Source organism: Cyphomyrmex costatus, unplaced genomic scaffold (genome assembly GCF_001594065.2).
Source record: "Cyphomyrmex costatus isolate MS0001 unplaced genomic scaffold, Ccosl1.0 scaffold205, whole genome shotgun sequence".
Classification (NCBI taxonomy): Eukaryota; Metazoa; Arthropoda; class Insecta; order Hymenoptera; family Formicidae; genus Cyphomyrmex; species Cyphomyrmex costatus.
The window spans coordinates 874036-896354 of record NW_017276095.1 but is presented as its reverse complement, the minus strand read 5'-3'; the positions used below and the strand labels follow the sequence as shown (position 1 = coordinate 896354).

General features: G+C 36.1%; 3 protein-coding genes across 4 annotated transcripts in view; 1 reads left to right on the top strand and 2 right to left on the bottom strand.

Moving 5' to 3' along the window:
- LOC108773398 (long-chain-fatty-acid--CoA ligase 1) overlaps positions 1–5018 on the bottom strand; it is a 31636-nt gene extending 26618 nt beyond the window's left edge. Inside the window, exons 1-2 of one of the 2 annotated variants that reach the window (XM_018539185.1) lie at positions 4635–5018; positions 3840–3985 (exon numbers count right to left, since the gene is read on the bottom strand). In XM_018539185.1, coding sequence (XP_018394687.1) covers positions 3840–3985; position 4635 — 147 coding nt within the window. In that variant the 5' untranslated portion in view covers positions 4636–5018. Of the gene's footprint in view, positions 1–3839; positions 3986–4065; positions 4126–4634 lie in introns of those variants that run through there. The other variant, XM_018539187.1, reaches the window with a different exon arrangement.
- Positions 5019–7732: 2714 nt separating this feature from the next.
- Positions 7733–8866, top strand: LOC108773312 (protein 60A). Its single transcript, XM_018539073.1, has one exon. The coding sequence runs from the start codon at positions 7733–7735 to the stop codon at positions 8864–8866; it is 1134 nt and encodes a 377-aa protein (XP_018394575.1).
- A 3362-nt stretch (positions 8867–12228) lies between these two features.
- Mtp (microsomal triacylglycerol transfer protein) lies at positions 12229–20120 on the bottom strand. The gene is given in 6 exon segments (XM_018539136.1): positions 12229–13990; positions 14946–15599; positions 18068–18258; positions 18785–18808; positions 19779–20049; positions 20052–20120. Coding segments are annotated over 6 exon segments (2961 nt in total). The 3' UTR covers positions 12229–12238.
- Positions 20121–22319: the final 2199 nt, after the last annotated feature.

Here is a 22319-nt window from a genome sequence, read left to right as displayed (position 1 = left end):
GTTGTACAACGTGATTTATAAATAACTTTTATGCCATCATCGATAATATTTTAATAACAGTAGAATTTCTATTTAAACGGATAAAGAAGATATTCAATTAGTCAATATTTCGGTAAGCTAGTAAATATGATATGAATACACATATGAAATAAACACGTTCGATCTTTCCGTACACGAAATGTACACTTTTACTTTTCGCGCGATGCAAAATCCGTTGTTTTCTATTTCATGTTTTGTTTCAATATTTGTTTATAACTTTGTAATAAAGCATTTCTAGTCAAACTTCATGTAACATCTTTTTTTATTTTCGCTTGTAGAATATTCCCACATTTTGTCCGTTAAATTATGAAACATCCTATATAAATAATCTTATATATTTATAATTTTATAAACAATGAAAAATTTTACTAAATTATGATTATATCTTATTTTAATATACTTATTTCTTATATTCTCTGTTCGGTTAGGTTTTAAAATCCATTTATATTTATTACGTACTTCGGGAAAAATTCGACGATATTTGCTTATTTAGCACACGACAGATGATCACGTGTTTCTTCGTGATAACGGCGTATTGTCATTATTTGACCAGGTAAATTAACATGAAGTTCAAACAAGCAAGATAATAAACATTTTTATGTAATAAGTGCGATTATAGCGAATGTATTTTTTCATTTGCATATAATACTTCATTTGCATTTAATACTCATGTTTATAAAATATAACGCAACTAAAAAATTATCCAATAATGTAAAAAAATAAGAAATAATTATTTTCACGATATATAGTTGCTTGAATATCGTTCTACGTGATAATCGTGTGTATATAATGTACATATGCATGCATATATAAGATCTAAATACAGAATTAATACTGAAAATTACTACAAATTATGATAACTACAACCATTTCTTTTTTTTTAGTACAGAATAAAAAGGCAATGGCCAATATTCAGAACGCGTTTACAACAATGTTAGCGTCCTAACATGTTATAGTTTACGTTATACTATTATAAAATTTCAGAGATAAAAGTGAGATATACCTAACAGTAAGTATAATAAATATTGATGATTTTATTGAACTGGATTCTATATTTATATTAAATATACAGATCTTTATACGTCAATTTGTGTACGACGGCTTTAATCTGTATCAGTGTGTATTGAGTGCGTCCAATCGAATTTACTATACAATAAAATATAAGATACAAAATATGTTTCAACGTTTAAACTTCTTTAAATAAAATATTTTTATTCGATTAAATATAACGCGACTTATTGAATAAATATAAAAACAATAGACTACTAAAATAACTATAAAAGCAACGACTGAATTCGTTATCATTAAAATGGTTATTATTAAAATGTTACGACGTTACTGTTTCAAATAGAAAAAAAAGTAATGATCGTTATTGAAAAAGCAACAATAATGACGTTACGTTAACGTATTACTTTCCAATCCTGATTTGTCCGTGTTGTTGTTAAATTATCTATATTGTTGTACAATTTAAATGATGCAATCAATGAAAAGTCCATTCGTAATTTTCCATCAGCCAGAAGAGAATAATATGAAATGCGCTGCAGTGATACAGAATCAAAGAATTAAATTAATCAAGTTGTTTTTCTAACTCTTTTCCATCTATCTGCGCAAGTTGTTTATACAGCATGGATTCTCATTCGTAAGTTTTTATTACTATACTTTGTAACCACATCAAAGTCCATTCCAGATTATCTATTTGTCATAAATCAACATGATGTGTTACATTCTATTCATAATCTTAGCGCAGCGAGAAATATTAGTGAAAGAATTATAGAAGTTACATACTTATAAAGTATATAATCAAGAATTTTGTCTCGCAATTTGATGAGAATTATAAATTGTCCAAAGGTTTAATATTAACATATAATGAATATCGCGTGTATCGTCATTCTGTGATTCCTATAAATGATACCTCTCGCTAAATACATAACACACAAATCGATACCACTCTATTGAACTTCTGAAGGCCACATCGCTTGAATCAAAATATTCTCGTTGTTAGTAAAAATATTTTTTGTTTCAATAAAAATCTCTTGTTTAGATATTGAGACTTTCTGAAAAATCGGCTACAAACTAACGCATCAATCGATAGCACACATTCAACACGATTTTAAATCTCTTAAATGGGACACAAAACTTCATCTATTCTTTTTAATTTCGTTATAGTAAGCTTCATGTTCGAAACAATATGTTCGAACGTCGTAGGTAGAAAAGACAAAAAAGAAAGACGGTAGTTACTGCACGAAGAATAACTGATGAGAGAGATCGATTTTGAGACTAAGTTTCATCAGAAGTCGCTAACTACGGATAAAGCAATTTTTATAAGTTTCTGGTAAAATCGCGTTTTGTGATCACGTCAAATATTTAGTCGATTAACGTTTATTTCTACCAATGTATAATAGATTAACTATAATATTTCGAGGTTTAACTTATTTTATTAAAACAATGGAATTAAACAATTTAACTTTTAAGAAATTTATTAAATTTCATCTAAATTTAATTAATTATTTATTAAGTGCACGTTAATATAGACGTTGTTTACTCTCTTTTTGAAATTAAATAATTCAATCACAGAAAGAATGCCCATTAAGAAAGACATCACTGTGTTTATGAATGTTCTAAGAATGATTCAAATATATTATCGAAACGTTCGGAAAATTTGTATACGATGAGTTAAATCATCTTATCAGAAATTTAATTATTAATAACAACTTCATTTTATTACGCACCGATTACAAAGATAATTCTTTATTGCCTGTTTTTGTTCGTTTTCGTTTTTTGTATTGTTTTCTTAAAAATATTATTTAATTCAAGAAAGGACCCCGCTATAATCTTATAGAACTTTCTTATATTGCTCTTTTGAATTAATTAATATTTTGTGAATTAAATAACATTTTGTTATACTTTAATTTATATGTATCGAAATGTAAATTCGTCTCTAACAAGTAATGTAAAGGGAAGGATCTATCCTCTATTAGTGTATCGATATTTCAGCTTTCGACTTAGAGACTAAAGTCTGATCATAACAGAAGATCCAATATTTTTCTTCAAAATTGCGTTAAGATGAGCAAAGATATTTTATCTCACTCTACAGCGATGCCAAAAAGAATAGGATATATCTTATTTCGTTCTGCGATGATGCGAGATAAAGATATGATACATTCGAAAATATATACTATCTCGCTTTGACTAAAGAGAAATTGATGAAAAATGTCGATCCAATCATAGGATGCTGTCACGGTCAGACTATGAATCTCTTTCACCAACTTTCACCAAATTAATCGACGATCACATAATGTAGAAGCGTCTCCTCTCTCTCCCTCTTTTGAGACAAACTATTTAGTTCTCACATTGGCAATCGTGATAATTGAGTTAACCATCGATTAACGTTAATGGGAGTTGATGAAAGAGTCCCTACAATTAGAGGGTTTCTATCTAGTGTTGCCAGGGGTCTGTTCAAAATTACTTATCCCTGTATATAGCAATTTTCCCAATATTTTAATCGTAATTGGACATTTCTTTGTATTTTCCTCCCAAAAATTCTTCCGAACTCTTTGTACCTCCAGAAAGTCTCTGGATAGAAAAAAAAAGTCTTCAAAAAACAAAGTGTTGTCCAAAATCGTGTCATGAGACATGTTTTGCATCTAAAAGACTTTATCGACGTCTTATGTCACAATTTTAGACTTAGTGTCGTTTGAGAAATTTGGAGGAAAATCCCTCAACCTGGCAACGCACAGTGTAAGAAATAATTTTCGACATTGGAGGAACGCGGTGCGATGATGTTTATATATGTTCCTTACCGGTAGCAGCAACGCCTGAGCGTCGAGCGGAAAGAGCGGTTTCTCGGCCGTCGGTCTGGAAGCCCAGTAAGCCACCCCGGTGACGAAGAGAGCACCTGCCGCGCCACCCAGATACGGCAGGTAGTCCTCGAACTGGGACTGTAACACTTCGTTTAAAATCGTTTGAACCGTTCGAGATGAACTGCCAGACTTACGTATAACCGCGTGAGAACGCGACGGGTACTACCTGCATAACGGCGGGTATCTACACACAGGTACGGGATGCGCTCTACTGCACGCGAGTCGTCCGACGACTTTGCCCCCAAGCCGCCCGAGCGTTCGACGAGATTCCGCTCACCACGAGCGACTCGAGCGCGGGCTCATAACGAAGTGACTTGACTGTATCCAAAGTTCAGTCCCCATGGTCCTGATTATCCGCGCGGGTCTCTCTCCGTTCCACTATCTTACAGTAGGCCCCGTTATCACGCTAACTGCAACCAACTGATGCAGGCCGCACGGTCTCGCGGGAGCGTTCTCGAATGCGCCGCGCGGCATAAGGCGGACCTGCAGCGACGGAGTTGCTCCGGCCGTATCTTTCGTAATAACGACGAAAATATTAAGTATAATCTCGTATACACACGATATACAGGAAGCGAGAGAGAGAGAGAGAGAGAGAGGGAGAGAGAGAGAGAGAGACAGAGCACGCGTGAGATAAATGGGCGAGCGTGGGGAGATACCGGCGGCGCGGCGCGCACGGCCGCGTGCTCGCTCAGAGCGAAGAGTCGATAAGCGATAGAGCGTGTACTCAGTACTCACTGGCGTGGGGAGAGGCAGAATCAGGCCCGCTGAGATTTTCCACGCGAGGAGACGGCGCGGCGCGCGGCGGGATCCTCGCTCCTCGTCGGCCGAGCGTGTCCCGTAGAGGATGTATTACGACGGCGGGGCGGCGCGGATTCCGCGCGAAGGATATGGCACGCACCAAAGGGGATGGCCGGAAGTGGTGGCTTAGGTCAGGGCCACGGCATGACAGCTGCCTTTTCCTTTTCACCACCGTGGATCGCTCGCACGCACGGATGCGACGCGGAATGCGGTTCGCCCTCACTGCCGTAAACGCGGCGCCATGACGTCACCTCGCGCACCGCGGCGCACGGCGAGGACGGCGCGAATCGATGCCGGGCCGGGCGGCCGGACGGGCGCTGCGACGACGGCCACCCTTTATCGTCGTCACCGCGACGGTGGCCACCCCGATGAAAGCGATATAATTCACCACCGGCGTGCGGCGCATGCGCGATCCACCGCGGCGCGCCGCCGCCCGCCGCCGCGCCGCCGTGGCGGAATGCCGGCCGATGAAATTTGCGAGACCCCAACTGTATTACCATATTGACATTATCGCTACCTTTTGTTCGATACCTTGAAAAATGAGGACAGTCCGCGAATAGAGCGTACGTACGAGATATACCTATAAAGTTGTCATACGTATAACGGTATATTGCTCCGACAAAGACCGACGACGGTTGAAAAGATATTGCCGTTCGTTGGATATGCTGAGTACTATAAGGCACGACAATTCGTGACACATTATTGAAAAATGTGTGTTTGGTATTTGTGACTGCGTGTAATCACGTTGTAAAGTAATTATGATTAGGAGTTCCATTTTTAGAGTTGTTATTTGTTATAGATTAGAAACGATATTATAATATTTAGCGTTCTATATATTTATAATAAGAAAATACAGTTGTTTTTGGAGTCAGCTGTATATGATACAAATAATATTTTTTTTTTTATATAGAACTGATTATTATTAAATTATTAATTAATTACAACAGTAATCATTAAAAATGGAGTTTTTAATCATTAGTTTGTTGTGCTGTTAAAGCCACACAAATACTAAAGCACTTGTTTCTCGATCGATGCAGTTGAAGTATAATACAAATAAAAGTAAAAAAAAAAATACAAAGAAATATCTTAAAAAAGAATAAAAAACATTTCTTTTGTAATTTTAACTATACTTTTTTGTTTTAGTAATTCTAATATAATTAATTCAATTTTATATTAAGTATAAGAAATTATTATAATGTTATATATTTATATAATTTTCAGTTTTAAGTTGCATTTTAAAACATTTTAGGACTGCTCATTGTTTATTAAAAAGCTATAACCAAATAAAACAAACAATAAATAAAATAAATTTTTTTACAACTGAAAATGACAACAGTAATGAACGAAGCTTTCAGATAGAAGAGAGAGGTCTTTTATAAACTAAATAATATCAATAATACGTATAATCTTCTTTGTATGTGAAAGGCGTTTAGGGGAAGTGCGCTTAGTATCGGACACTGCCATGTACTGGGAAATTAGATGATGTTAGTATCTCTTTGCTGCCGACAGATGACAGTTGCTTACAATACCCATTTAAACAAGCCACTGGGGTGTCGACTGGTTCTACGCTTTGCGCGATTGACTCCGGATTTTCTGGTTCGATTCTATTTGCACCTCATAGATGCAATTTTTTCTTCGCGTTGAATTGGGAAGTACTTTGATTACTCCAGTTTTGTGCTGGAATAAAAGAGCGTAGGTTTAAAAAGTGAATTTAACTGCGAAAACAGGGTTTTGAAATTACAATATGAATTTAAGCGTTCAGAATATATTCATATATATTCTTTTAAAATATTGTATTAGATGTATTAGATGTAGAACGAAAATGATTAAGACTCAAATATAAGAAATATAGATAGCTAGTTTCTAAGAGCCATTCCATTTCTAGTTTTATAAAAAGAACAAGCCACTGCCTTTATGAAATATTAAAAGTGCGTTTATTTTGGCGCTCACAGCTAAAGCATTGTAAGTACCTATCATTTATCCTTGTTTAATATGTAACTGAAAAATTATTATTATATTTATACAAGATGTTCAGCGTAACGGTTTGCATGATTTTTAAACACTTCCAATAGTTAAAAAGAAAGATTGAAAGGTAAATATTCATCTGTTTCATGTAGGCTACAACATGTGCTAAAAAATTTAAAATAACCTTTACTTTTTTTACTTAAAAATTGTTTTAATTTTTTTATTGCATGTCGTAGCCCACATAAAACGGTTGAATATTTATTTTTCAATCTTCCTTTTTAACTATCGGAAGTGTTTAACAATTTATCGTTACGTTGAACTTTGTATAATTGTAATTTTTTTATCAATTTTTTTATCTTGCTTGCATGCAATAAAAGTAAGGAAAATTAACTGTTACTGACATAAAAAGAAATACCATCAATTTTTACTATTCAAAGCAGCATTCTTCAGCTAAAGATACCGATGAGCACCTTAACCGGCTGGGTAGGCCATAGGCATTCGTAGGCATGTAGGGTCGCTTAGTCGAGTGGTGGTCTGCGGTTGATAAGAATATTCCAGGCGGTAACTATGGACGCCTCGATTGGCGGCTATTTGGAGAGAGCGAATCTTCAACCAGAGCTCTCATCTTCGAAGGATATGACGTTCACAGTCCAAAGTAGACGGGCATCGACATCGTTCATTCTCCGGGAATCACGCACGTGTTAGAAATTAATTGAAGAAAAAGATACGTAAAAAACGCCTTGTATTTTATTACAAAAAGAAGATAAAAGATAACAGATAAATACGAAGTGAATAAACGAGCGTAGCAAAATAGATCTTTAAAAGGAGCGCGATTTTCAGAGATTTTATTCAAGTTTAATGAGAGAAAAATATATCGCGATCAATCTACCATCTAAAATCCAATACCAGAAACATAAAATGTTTATACAATAATAAGTGAAAAATTGACTAAAGAATGTTCAACACAGATAAGCAAAGAGGACCATATTCAAAACAGATCTTGTGGTTTAATAATATTCTTGCGTGAATTTTACAATTCCCAGTTGAAAAGCAAAATATTATACAATATTATGGGGATTTCCCTGATAAAATCTGTATCCCTTTTGTCTTCGTTTAAGACACGAGGATTTGCCATACGAGCTTCAGGATATTTGCTGCTGTTGGTCGCGGGTGCGTACTTTGTCTGCTGTTTATGGAAGATCGGATCGATCAATCGATGGGACTCCAGCATGCACGCTAAGGGGTTAATTCACTTCGACCTGTCAATCCCGTCGTCATCGTCATCGTCATTATCGATGTCACGTGAACCTCCCCTTGATAGGACTAGCGCATTGAGACTCTCGCGCGACGCCGTGCGCAGAAAACGTCGCGGTACTCTGTCCAAGTATATGCTGCAGCTGTACCATCGGCGCCCGAACGCCGATGTTATCCGCGCGATTCAATCAGTGCACACCTCCGGCTTGCTCAGCGACGGCGGCAGGATTCTGGAATACGCGATCCCATCCGCCGGCGTTGATGAGACGCTGGAGTCTGCAGAATTGGTCGGGATAGCCGGCGCGATAATCAGAGTACAATCATTGAACCATCTGTCTAAGATGAAGAACGGGAGCGAGGAGGTCCGAAAGCTCAGGAAGGACGACACGTGGCGGGCCTTCGACGTCACGTCTATCGTCGCCGGCAGGAATGGCGACACGGTGAAGCTTTACGTTCACGGTAGGCTGACCTACCATCCTTACGGTGACGGGCCGATTCTTCTGCTGAATTACAAGAAGGTCAGAGGCGTCCGGCGCCATCGGCGATCCGCGGAGGATCAAGAGGATCAGGATCGTTGGGAGGACGAACCGCCACGAAGAAGACGCCGGAACAGTTGCCGCCGGCGTCCTATGTACGTGGACTTCGCCCTGATCGCGTACGACGACTGGGTGGTCGCACCGCCAGGGTACGAAGCTTATCAATGCACCGGTAAGTGCTTCTTTCCGATGGGCGATCATCTCAGTCCGACCAAGCACGCGATAGTGCAGACGTTGATGCATGGCGCAGTTCAGGCCAGCGAAGATCTCCGTGGCAACAAGTTTGTCAGTAGAGCCTGCTGCGTACCCACCAGATTAGCGCCTACGAGTCTGCTCTACCTGGACGCCAGAGGAACTTTGACCTACGAATACGGCTACGAGGACATGGTCGTCACCGAGTGCGGTTGTCGCTAGTTGATAAATCACTCCCATTGCTTCAAAAGTGACACAACACGTGATTCTTGAGTTCGAAGACCAAAAGGTTTGTGGATTATCGCCGTGTTTTCATTGTTAATGTCAACCCTTCACTTCATCAGGGCGAGTTTTTTTTTAGTTTTTAGTCTTTTAGTTATTATCATAAATTGTAGGTAAACATTGTGCTCTGTCTATCACCAAAAGTGAACTAACTTTATTAAAAACTTATCTAAAATAGGGATGGGCGATACAGTATCGATATCTTAAAATATCGATACTTTTAAGTTTGATTTTCGATATTTTGTATCGATTTTTTATCTTTCGATTAACATGTATCGACAGTTTAATAGGCATATTGAACTTTCGATTGGACTGTCAGTAACCAACTTCAGACGTGTCGTCCATGGTATAAAGACAAGGGTATGCTCACGCGCATGATAGTTTCAGACAACCAATCAGAAATGTCATTCACAATCAGTTTACGTCACATTAAGCGGCAAATTCAAAATGCATTTGCTTAGTACTTCTACATATAGTATTGAATTACAGGCTGCGTTCCGTTTCAGGCATATGCACGCATTTTATATAATGAGCGTCACGTATACTAAGGCAATGCGCGCATATGCGTGAAACGGAACGCAGCCACAGTATTTTCTAATAAGATTGACTTTAGAAACGTGATTTCTCGCCGCTAAATTCAAATAATTTATTCTAATACGTATCACGAATAATTTCAAAAAATAAAAAAGAAATCATCTTCCATTATATAAATTGTGAAAAAATTTATATAAAGGAAGGTGATTTTAGAATCTGTTACTAACTATTATTACCGATTGTTCGATGTTGTGTGAATCGCTGCTTCGATCTCGACTGAGATCTCAAATGACGGAATGTTCATGAATATCGAATCTGCAAACACTCGATCCGTCAATCCATTGTCAGCATATTCGTTCTCTCGGAGAGTTACTCATCGAAAAACACACTACAAGAAAGCGAAGTAATTTTTTGTAACAGCGATACTAGGAACATCATTACATTCGAAGAAGGCTCAATCAAGGAGCCGAAACATGTCATGTATGCATACGAAATTTGATTAAATTCAAAATTTTTTATATACAGGAAAATTTAAATTGTAATGTTTCGTTGACTCTCAGAGTTGCCCTTATTATTATCCTCTATTGTTTCAGCATAAATAAATATTATACATAAATAAATAAGGTGGAATTGTACAATAGTATTACTCGATGAAATTGTCAGTGCTCTTGGTGAAAATTTTTCATATGATTTTTTCAAAATTTTTAATAAAGAATTTAAAATCTAGATTTGTTTATACGAATGTTTATACGAATTCACATATAATAAAAAATTCTAAGAAAAAATGTATTCTTTTCTCAATACTTTTAAAAGCGTTTCATATAAAAATTCTGATAAATTTTCACCAGGAGTTTCGTGATATTTTTGGTATAATAATAATCGATACAATTCGTCTGATATTTTTGATATATCGATATTTTTATTTATGATACATAACGATACAGAATATCGATATCTTTTAATGTATCGCCCATCCCTAATCTAAAAGGTGCAACTAAAAAGGCAGATTTTAAGAAAGAATAGATAAAATCCTTAAATTCCAAAAGGTTTTTTTATGATTTGTAAAGTATTGTGTGAGACAAAAATAATAAAATTCACTTTTTTATTATGTTAAAAATATTTTTTTTTAATTGTTTGATATTATTTATTTAGTTGATTAGTCGATAATTTACTGTGAAATTGAAAATAGTTTTTCCTTTTTTAGAAAATTTCATCCTCCGCCGGCATGAATTTTAATTTTTCGGTCAGCAATAATCGATCTTTGAGAAATACAGCTTTTATTATTTCAGATCATATACAATAAAAGTCAACGATTTTTTACCATCATTAGAGAAGTCAGATTATACTTATTTTTTACAGATTTAAATTTATCTATCAAAATTCATGATCAGAATATCGATGGTACTTTTAAAGACTTCAATTGCCAGTAAAAGGTTAATTTCTTGTATCACTTTTGAAGTAATAGAGGGATTAATTTGTAATTAAATGTCGTGAATACTGAATAAAGAATATATGTTTCTTTCGCTTTTTTATTAACAGAATTAACGTGATATTGTGTAAAAACGAGTGTACAAAATACAGAATATAAATATAATACATTTGAATCCGGATGCGTAACGATCTTCGAAGAAGAAAAAGATGCATTGTATCATTATCGCATAATATATAATATCAAAAGTAAAATGGAAGTATAATATAAAACGAGAAACAAATTCGAAATTAACTGAAAGGTTTTCCACAGGAATCAAGATTCAAAAACTTATTTTTAGAAAAATAAACTTAATATTTAACATTTGTAAAAGACATAGAGCATTTTGTAAATAAAAAATGAAAAAGTTGTTATACTTATTATACTTTAAATAATATTTTTTTCTTCAACATGTCACTATTAATGTTATAAAAGCAGATAAAAATGCAATATGTTATGTGAAATAAATAAGTAGTAAACATAAAATTTTTGTAAAAAACAAGTCCAAGAGGTTTTTATTTTCTTAAATTACTTCTTAAAATGTTCATTAAATGATTTCATTAAAACACAGAGGCAAATTTTATAATGCTGAACTTTATATTCTATTCTGTATTTCTGTAAGGTTACTTCTAAATCAGCTTTAATGAGATGTATTCTCTTTATTATAAAAAAAATATATAAATATTAGTAAATATATTATTAATATATTCTTAAATATATATAATTAATTAATTGATAGATTAAATTAATTAAATATATAAATTAATATATAATTTTTTTATATTAAAAATTTTTTATTTCAATTAAATACTCTTATTTTCATGTACTTTTAAAAATAGAGAATACATATCATTTAAGTTGAGTTAGAAGATTACATGTGGCATCATTAATTTTTAAATGAATGGTGCGCAGTACAGATTTTCATTTCCTGAGAATTTAACTTTTTAAACTTATTTTTGTGAAAAACCTTTCAATCGTGTTTTTAGAATTATTAACAAAATCAGCCAATTGAAATTGCAATTCATTTTTAGAATAATTAAGCAAAAATATAAAAAGATGTCAAGATTTAAATTTCGGACTTTACCTTCTTTGTCTAAAATGCTAAAACAATATTAATCTAAAATAAATTGGAGTAATAAATGCACTGTCATATCGAAATTGAAATATAGCACTATCCATCAATTTGAACACAGACGCTATCATGTTATCATAAATTTCACTCTTAAAGTCACAATAATAAAAACAACAGTTTCGTAGTCCTTTATCGATTATCAAAAGAATTACTGATTGTGAGTAATCTTCGGTATGCGTTAATTTAAATTCGTGAACTTCGCGCACATCTCATTGTTTTTTTGATTAAGCCTATAGGACCTACCGGGTGAGTGAACTTTAATCCGGCGCGTTTTTCTTAGTCTATGCCGGCTGCCGGGTATCCTCTCGATTTTGTAGATCTGATACTTCACTGTAGTAATCGGCTGGCTCAGTCTCATGCACAACGCCGAAGGTCCACTGAAATCCACGGTGGTAGACAGTTGGAGCTTCGGCTCCATCGCCATCGTGAATTCCGTCTTGCTCTGTACGAAACTCGTGTGGACTCTGGTGCCGCCGTGTACCGTCACGCCGGCGTTCATCTCCACGAGGGAGTTTGCATTTCTCGACCACAGACTAAGCTGGATCTCACCAGCCAGTTCGAAGCTCACGGCGCCTTGAACGTCGAGCTCGGCGACGAAACCGGATCCCAATGGCACATATTCACTATGACTGTAGAGTGAAGCGATAGCTTGAAAGGCGGGGGTCCTCGTGTCCGCAGTGCCCGACCAGACGTGGCCCATCAGTTCACCCTGTCCGGTGAAAAAGACGAACGGTCGTATCCCGACGTCGAGGATATCGATCTCCATTCCAGCGGTGGCTATCTCGGTGTCGTCGGCTTCCGTCACTTCATCCTGATTCGACACGAAACTGCCAAGACCGCCGGCGAATAATCCTAGCGAGAACATCGCCTGTCGTTGCTCGTTGCTCTCCAATACGACGTCCACGATGCCGCGTTTTAAAAGACCGGAATTCACTTCCTGAACGGTGACCAATGAACCGTTACTGTCAGGTGAGCGCAGGAAGTGCCTCGCAAAAGCGGTGCTGAGACCCCGCTGCGCTTGCACGTGATAATTGTTGAGCGTCACGTTGCCATTGACGTATATATTCCTCAGATATTCGGCGAATCGCGCGTCCCTCTCGGCGAGCAGCTTCAGACGTTGACTCAGATACTTGCGGACTTCGTAGGCCGGGTCATTGCTGCTCAAATATTTCACGAAGTCGTGTAGAGCCTCTTCGGAAGGCTCGTTCTCTAGGATAACGTCCAGCGCGATCGTTCGCACGCTACTGTCCCTTCGCGGCCCGCCGATCTGATAGAAAACCCTGTGTGCCGCGCTCTTCAACTCGTCGGTCACAGCTTCACGTGGAAGGGCCTTCAAAGCGCGCCAAGCGGCGACGCTGATGGGCTTGCTGTCGCTTAACGCGTGCACCAGCAACGTAGGTATCGCCGCCGGGCACCTCAGGTTTCGCAGAGCTCGCAAGAACTTGAGCCTGCACTCCTCGCCGGTGCAAGTCTCCAAGCCTAGCTCCAGACTGACTCGCGCCTTCTCTATCACCGCGGCGGATCCGTAATGTTGCGCCATCGCGCCCGCCGTGAGCGCATAAGTCTCCGACACTTTGTCGTTCTGCATCGTTTCCTCGGAGCGTCGCAGAATATCTCTCGCGACGTCGACGTGTGGCGTCAGTGAGAGTGATAGTGCCCACAGATACCTCTCGGTCTCGTCGCCGGTCTCATCATGCCGGAGTATCTTCATGGCAGCCTGATGAGCGGATAACGTAGACGCGGCGCCGAATACATCCAGCAGCTGCATCTTTATCCGTTGATTGCGCGGCGTCTTCAGGACCTTGTGCAGATCCTCGGGCGAGGCGTTCCTGACTAGAGGTAAAAGCTTGAGGAAAGCCGACGCGGATTTCGCCGTGCCCAGCTCGGAAGCGACGAGCGTTTTGGAATATTCTTCGATCGCCTGATCAATCTGCAATGAGAGATAGATTTAAGATTTTAATACGAAATATAGGTACTAAAATATTGTTTATATATTATTGTGTTATTTACATATATTATTAAAAGTATTCATATATTCATTTATATACATTTATTTAAAAGACTGAACGCAGTGCGGTTTTCATTGTGTCATATTTTTATCTAGAGTCGTTAACATTCATCAGTATCAACGTGAAAACTAATACATTAAGTGCGAATGTCGTGTAGCCTGTCAATTATTCTTAATTTATATTCAAGCTTTACAGGATATTTACAAAAAACGTTCGATTCTTGAAATTGTTTATCATGATCATAAAAATTAATATAAACTAATTGTATTAATCGCGAATGTTATATATTATAGTTACTTATTTTTAATTTATATTAAAACTGTAGACAGCATTCATAAAAGAACATTCGATTTCTCTAATTATTTTAATCTCAACAACAGTAATTTTGAAATTTTTGTGTTTGATACAAATAGAAGACAACGCTGCAAGATCGCCTGCATTGTTTTTTATTTATCTATACTTTTGCAACTTTCAAAGACATGTATTTGAAATACATATTTGTGATACAAGTATATTTTATATTTTGTATTTTAGCGGAGCGCATAAAGATATCACATATTCTGTACCTAAAATTGGAAGATTAAAAGTTTTTGTAATTCAAATAATAAGTTTGTCAATTTTAGTATTCAAAATGCAAGATACTTTTATATATTCCCATGAAATATAAAATACAAAATATTTTCATGCGTCCTGTTGAAATACAAAATATAATTGTCTCATGAATGTTTTTCAAATAAAAATATTTCAAATACATGTCCAGCCCTGGCAACTTTATGCATCAAAGCGTTCTCCACAAGTTTACTAGTTCATTATCTATTCCCGTTGTTCCAGAATAATGAGAATAGACGATAAAATAGAAGAGGCAGAAAGATTTACTGTGGGACATCCGGCATCAGGACATATGGCGGGCATCGGTTGAAGCTCGATGTCGGTCTCTTTGTATCCAGGCTTGAGCAGCATCACCGCCTGCTTCGCAGAATTCGCCTGAATCGCCGTTGCACTGATAGCCTCGACTGTCTGTTCCAGCGTCCTCTCCGATACGACACTCGTACCGACGTCAGGTTTAGATGCCAAAATCATTTTGTGACCCTCGTAATCAGTCACGCGTTTTGGCAACAGCGACTGCGTTAGCACGTACTTGGAATTGCGAGAACTCTCGAGTCTAACGGCAAATATCGGATTCGGGTGTTGCTTCAGTGGTGGCAGGGTGCCATGCGTGCAGGCAGTCTTTCGTTTCTCGATAACGTTATCTCCGGAGGTGAGGTAGATCACGTCGCAGAGGCCGGAAGCGTCTCGTTGACGCACTTCGTCGTCAAGCGTTCGGTACTGGAAGAGACTCACTAGGCCGCGCTTCAGATTCGCGGACGACGCGCTCTCAGTCGGGTCCATATACACGGCCTCGACGTCACCGTGTCGCCAGAGTGCGAAAAAGGGCTTCTCGGCGACCTGATCTACCTTGGACGAGTGTTCCACGAAGCCCTCCGGCTCGGGAGCTCGCCGAGACTTGATCCATAACTGCGGTGACAGTAACTGCAAGAGAAAATATCATACTAGGGATTAAGTACCTGTTAGCGACCTGATTCAATTTCTGCATATTATATTAGTCAGGCGGGATTTTTACTATCGCGAATACAATAATTGCTATAACTAACGGCAAAGCATTTCGATACACTATGTTTGCAGAACGGGATATTTTTATACTTATTTAAAACGGATTGTTACAATGGAGTGTTATTGGATAAGTAATTGATTATAACAGATACGCGCGCAACAATACAATTCTTGTTTTTTTTATTAATACAACTATTAATCGATACCAATAATCGGTCTTTCTTTTACAAGCCAACACAGATTATTGGTGTCCAATTTTTTCTTTTTTTTTAAGTTCGAGAAACATTCCGACCTCTGTTTTGAGTCCTCTTCAGTATAATGAAAATTAATCAATGTGTATTAAATAATAATGTAAACGATTCTTATAAAAAGCGCGTGTCTTGTATTGCTGTGTATGTCGATGTCTAAGTGTCATGTGTAAAAGCCGTCTGATTTATCTCCTTTGTTACGCATCAGTCCATCAAATTACCAGATTTAATGAAGTTGATACATAGTATTGCCTTTCTTTTATTTATTAAATAAAACCGATACATACAACCGATGATCTCGACACATTTAGTTACGATGACATTATGATTTCATTCAACCGATTATTAATATTACTAGAGAATATGAAGTTTTTTTAAAAAAAAATCGTTGCGTTCCTCCTCTACTTAAGACTATTTAATTTTAAAATATAACAATCTAAGAACGTATGTGAAGTTAATTATTATATCAATTTATGCGAATGCGACTGCCATCAAAATCACGAAGATAACAATGAAAAGCAAAAGTTTTCGATCTATTGCATACGCATAAATAGGTTAAAAAGTTTTAATTTATAATTGTAGTTATGCGTTACGCTTTCTACTTAATTTTTAAATTAATGACAGAGGATGACCTATTTTATTATAAAAGTTCCTTTTTTTATTTTAAACTTTATATTGAAGATCAAATATTATTGGCGAAAATTGCGTCTAGCTCGGTTTATTAGCTCTTGATTTGTTATTTGTTAAATTTTATTCAAAATAGAGTCTGGTTGCATTTGAAAATTTTATAAAATTAATCATAAAAATCATTTAACTTTTATTTTGGATTGATTATAGTTATATATCTACGTATATATTATTATTTTTTATTTTGTTTAATTTGCCAAGAAAAAGTTTTTTGATCTAATAATATTATCGGTAAATAAGCTTTAGTTTTTCTAAGTTCTTTGGAATGTTGTATATTAGCTGAAAGTTTATCACTGATTTATTTAATTAATTAAATATTAATATTTAATTTATATAATATCATATAATATTATAAATAATATTATATTATATTATATAAATATTATAAATAATATTATATGTGCAATATTTTACACATATTATTATAAATTATTCGTATTTTTAATACTTTTATCTTCAAGATGTTGTAAGTCGAAGAAATATTTTATCTCTCTCGGATAAAGAATTATCAACATTCAATGTAAACTCACGACCTTTCTCAATATCAATGAGCGTGTTTTTTACGGCATCAAAATTTTGTCGGAAGTTATAAAGATGTTTTATTTCTTAAAAATGAATATGTATGCTGAATCGTTAATCACTGGTTTTGAATTCCTTTATTAATTGATTATGAAATTCCAATTAAAACACGTGCAGAATAAAGAAAAAATATGTTCATATGGGTGTAATATAATACAGGTATATCTATACGAGTGTATATATTATTTTAAATAATTCCTTTGTAAATCTCTTTGATACAAATAACTTAATAAAAAATTGATTTGATAATATATTATTATAGTATCGCAAAATTTTGTTATTTATCAACATATCAAGCTGGTTAAAATAAATGTAATATATCTTGATAAAATTAGGATAATTTTACAATTAATAAAATTTTGAAAATAAATCTGCCTATGTAATTAAATTATATAATTTTAATAAAATATATTAGCCATTTTTACATTTACATTTTTTACAGAAAGTTGTTTTTTTACTTCAGGTCTAAAATTAAATACAGATATAAGTATCTCATTAAATAAAATTACATACAATAACATAAGTTTAGTAATTAAAAGACAAATTTCTTTAATAACACAGTTTGATGCATAAGTTGAAACATTTAAACACGATTTAATAAGTTATATTACATCTACTTCTAAAAAAATAATATTTGAATCATTCTAAAAAATGATTTATAATTAAATTTTGTGGAGTAGTACAGGAAAGGATAGATTAATTTTTTTTATCCGTCTTTAAAATCAAAATTGAAATAAACAAAGAACGATTTAAATCATGATTCAATTTACGTAACATTTCCTCCGTATCTGTGACAAGTAACCGAAGTAACATCATGGAATAAGAGATTCGCGATATTTGCAAATAACTAAATAATGATGAAATATATCGTACCTCGAATTTAAGTAAAAAGATATTGTGATCGTTAAAATCCTGCCATAGGGCAGTGATGTCCATCTCGCCGGTCAGTCTGAAGCCGACGTCTCCCGTCGATTTCGATTCGGTCTCTCTAAAGATCAGCGTGTTCGTCAGTTTGTATCTCTGACCGTTCCCTACTTGCCAGCCCTTGGTGCCACCAGCCACGGCTGCAAGTATGACGCATAATTTCCAGTAATTACTCGTTGTCGCGTGAAAATTCATCGTGGGCTTTTTGAGGTAGGTACGTTATATGCGTGCACGTGCAAATGTGTGCATATGGACTGAATGCTCGACGACGTCACCGACTGTCGCGAGTCGCGCGTCGACTGACTACGGTAACGCTAGACGACGAGGATCGCTCCTCTCTCGAGACGATCCGAGAGGAGACACACGATACGTATCGTACGTGTATGTAAATGTGTATGTGTATGTACGTGTGAGTGTGTGTTCGTACGCGCGTATATGTTAAACGGAGTACCGTTAATTTGTGCGGAGTCCCTGTTACACGACGAGAATGGGCGTCGCATGTGTTCTCTTTTTTTTTTTACTTTTTATTTATTTTTTTTTCTTCATACAACATTTCGACCGATTGCTGCGTAAAACAATTGAACGAATCTTCACTGGCTTATGCACGCGTACTCTTTTTTTATACAAACTATAAACTGTTATCAATTCGACGATGAGAATAATTACCTGGTGCCATTTGACAGTACGAACCTGTAAAAAAAAAAAAGAACAAAAACATAATCCATCTTGCATCTCCCATCGAGAAATGTAGATTAGTGTATAGGGTGTTCAGAAACGTATTGTAGATTGTTATATAGGGTGTTCAATAAAATATAGTGTTAGGGATAATAATCTCTCGCGAGGAAGGAAAGAACAAATGATATAAAGACAAAATAAAAGAGAAACGAGAGAAAAAATATAAAATATATTTTGCAGTGTGAACTTTTTAGTTAGTGTGAACAATGTTTCTTCGAGAGATTATTTATAGGCCATTTGTGTCTATCGAGACATATATCTAGGTATAGCTTTACAAGTCCTTTACATAAGATTACTGATAATTGTTGTTAGTTTTACTTATCGTATCTCTCTCTTGAAGTACACAGTGTAGTTTTTCATAAATATACATTTTTATGCACGAGATTCTATTTTTTAACAAAGAATTGTATTCAAAGTGGATTTAATGTACAGTCAAATAGACGCGCTTTATTTTTATATAGATTTTTAAGTTAAACAAATATAAAATTCTAAATTGAGAAAAGATAGAAAATGGACGAAGATTTTGGTTACATTGATCAGAACTGTAACCACAGATGTCGAATTATATGATAACCGAGAAATTTGTTTATATGATCAGAATTTTTTGGTTCGATCATTTTCAAGTGGAAATTTTTTTTTCTTCTGAGTATTTTTTATCTTATCTCCCCATGAAGGAATTCGGTGGCGTCGTTTTTACTAAAATTGACCAGAGCAGCAACGGCGTATATCAATGGACCGCCATGCTCCGGCCGGCTCGTACGGCGCATTTTTCAATGAATGACTTTGGGGAGATCGGGGAACGAGGAGTCACCAGGAGGAACGGTCAAGTCCGGGATCAGAAAAAGAGGGGCAGCTCACAGGGTGGGAGCGCGGACAGGAAAGGCGGAGGGAGAGACAATCGCGTAGGGAACCGGCGGTAACTCACCAAGGAGCGTCCAAAGGTAGACCAGGCAAACGGCGAGCATCCTGGCCGTGCCCTGAAGACGACCAACCATCCTTCCCTCGCTCCCGATGTCGTCCTGCGCTGCCCCGACGTGACGTCCGCTCCGTTCCGCTCCGCTCCGCTTCTGACCGCGCGCTTCTTCTTCGCAACCTCTGCGAGTAAACACAAAAATAATTAGACGGGGCAGGCCTGCGTTATCGTAGTTCCCCGGTTCAGAACCCCCCTGCCATCCCCCTTTCCAGCGAGAGCCTACTCCTGGGGGGGGGGACTGACAGAGTCCTTTCCTTGTGGTCCCCTCCTCGCACGCACGCACGCAACACACATGTATACGCACGCATCCGTTAACAGTCGCGGAAGAAAACTAGTATTCGGTGCTCCGATATACACCGGACTCGGACTCTAGTCTGCGTCACTGTGGGTTGTAAATCACAACATGCGCTGCGCGTGGAACGTGTAATATCGTGATAATACATTGCAGCACGATGACCGCCGCGTCGTCGTCGTTGCAAAGATACGAGATGTGCGTGGAGAAAAGGGCCATTACGATTGCGGAAGCCGGCCAATTTGTCCGATCCGGACTGACGAGTGCGCGCTATACCGAGTGTACCGAGTCCCTGGCGTTTTATAAGAAAAGAACGGTTTTGTTCTATTTACAAATTCAGTTAGATACAGAAATCTGAAAATAATTTTGTTGAATCGTTAAAATAATTTTCTAGGAAGCGCGAGAGCATAATAAACAATCCAAAAAGTTTCAATATTCTAATAATTAGCTTCAGCGTCCTGCATAAATATTTGCGGCTTTATTGGATATTGAATAAAAATGGTTTTAGAACTGTATATATATGATATATATATATATATGTATAGTATAATTTTTAAATACTTCAATTTATCGGATATGTTGACCTTTTCATTGGCATGCACTGTTTTTAAATATTACGTCTTATCTATGACACGAAAGAATAAAAATAGAAAGCGAAATTTACTTACTTAAAAATACGCAGACAGATACGATTTTACTGTACTAAAGGTATTCAAAATTACAAATACTCTAAAGGTATTCAAAAATTTAGGTATGAATCTGAAAATACAATAGTTTAGTTGGATATTAAAATAATTATGTAGGAAAGTGAAATATAATAGTCCAAATTAAAATGTTCAGATCTATAATTAGTTAAATTTTGGAAGAAATTAAAGTAACAATTAACAACCAAGAATAGAGTCGTATGCAGTCAAAATGCAGTTAATGGTTCGTAAATGATTTAAAATAAAACGCCGACTTTAATTAATCCTCGTAAGAGTACAATCTATGAAAGTAAAATTTTTAAATACTTGTGAGCAAAACTGTTCTTTCCGTGTACAGTCGTGGATCTTAACAGTATTTTAATCTCGATTTTAATACGTTCTATTTCCAAGATTAGTTAGTTTGGTGAAAAATTCTCTCCAGATTGACAAACGTAGAGGCTCATTAAGATCACAGAACACACATCAGAACGACAATGTGATGGAACTCGCAACGAGTCCCCGCATCTTTACTCAAAGGCTAAGCAAAGATACAACTAATAATATTTTATTAACACGCGGACCAATCGGATCGGAGGAGACGTGCTGATTGGAGCAAACTAGAAACCTCGCGCAATTGTTGGATGAAACGGCACGCACGAGAAAACGAGATAATACGTGTTATAGATCTACGAGGCGACTGTCTGCCAGGTCAAAAATGATATCAAACGAAACGTCGCCATTCTGTTTGAAGCGAATTACGAATGCTCTTGAAAGTGTGTTTATCAATTAGCCATGGCCTTTGAACTTTAGACGACCTCTTTGACCCCGTTGTTCTGTTGATCCTTCAATTCTGATACCCAGTTCCTCGCTGTTTCGCTCATGAAGCGATTATACAGCTGTTAACATGACAATTTCGTTTATGTATGCAAATTAAATAACTGTTAAGTCTACAAAGCGTGCAATTAATTAAATGAATAAACGCAGATTTTTTAATGTAAAATTTAATCGCTGTAATGTAAAAACTCGTCTAATCTTTCATTAATTTCTTGCACAAATGGGAAAAAGATTGACGTAAAGTAATTAAAAACGATTTGTTAATTTCTTAGTTTTATTGTTTAACTTATATATCTCAAATACTGTATTTATTAATTACATACTATTTATTAATCAGATATTAAAACTCCACAAGTTAAAAACTAAAACTCCTATCAACATCAGGGAAATTTTAAAGCAATTGAAAGAGGCTGAAATAGAGATAATAACTGAATTTATATGTAAGTGTAAGATAGACGTATAATATCGCGGTATTTTGAACCTTTCATGTTTATTACTATATGTTCATATTTATATATTTGTTCCGAATTTTACTATGTTATTTTTAACTTTTGGTATACGACGCAATGTGCAATTTTAGTTATGTACAAAATCATTTCGGTGAGCCAAGGTATCTGTATGATTTTAAATTTATTATGCGCGTCATAAACTTCTCAGGTTGTAGATTTACTCCTCATACTTCTC

Coding starts and splice junctions, on each gene's coding strand:
- LOC108773312 (XM_018539073.1), top strand. CDS start 7,733: ATGGGGATTTCCCTGATAAAATCTGTATCCCTTTTGTCTTCGTTTAAG.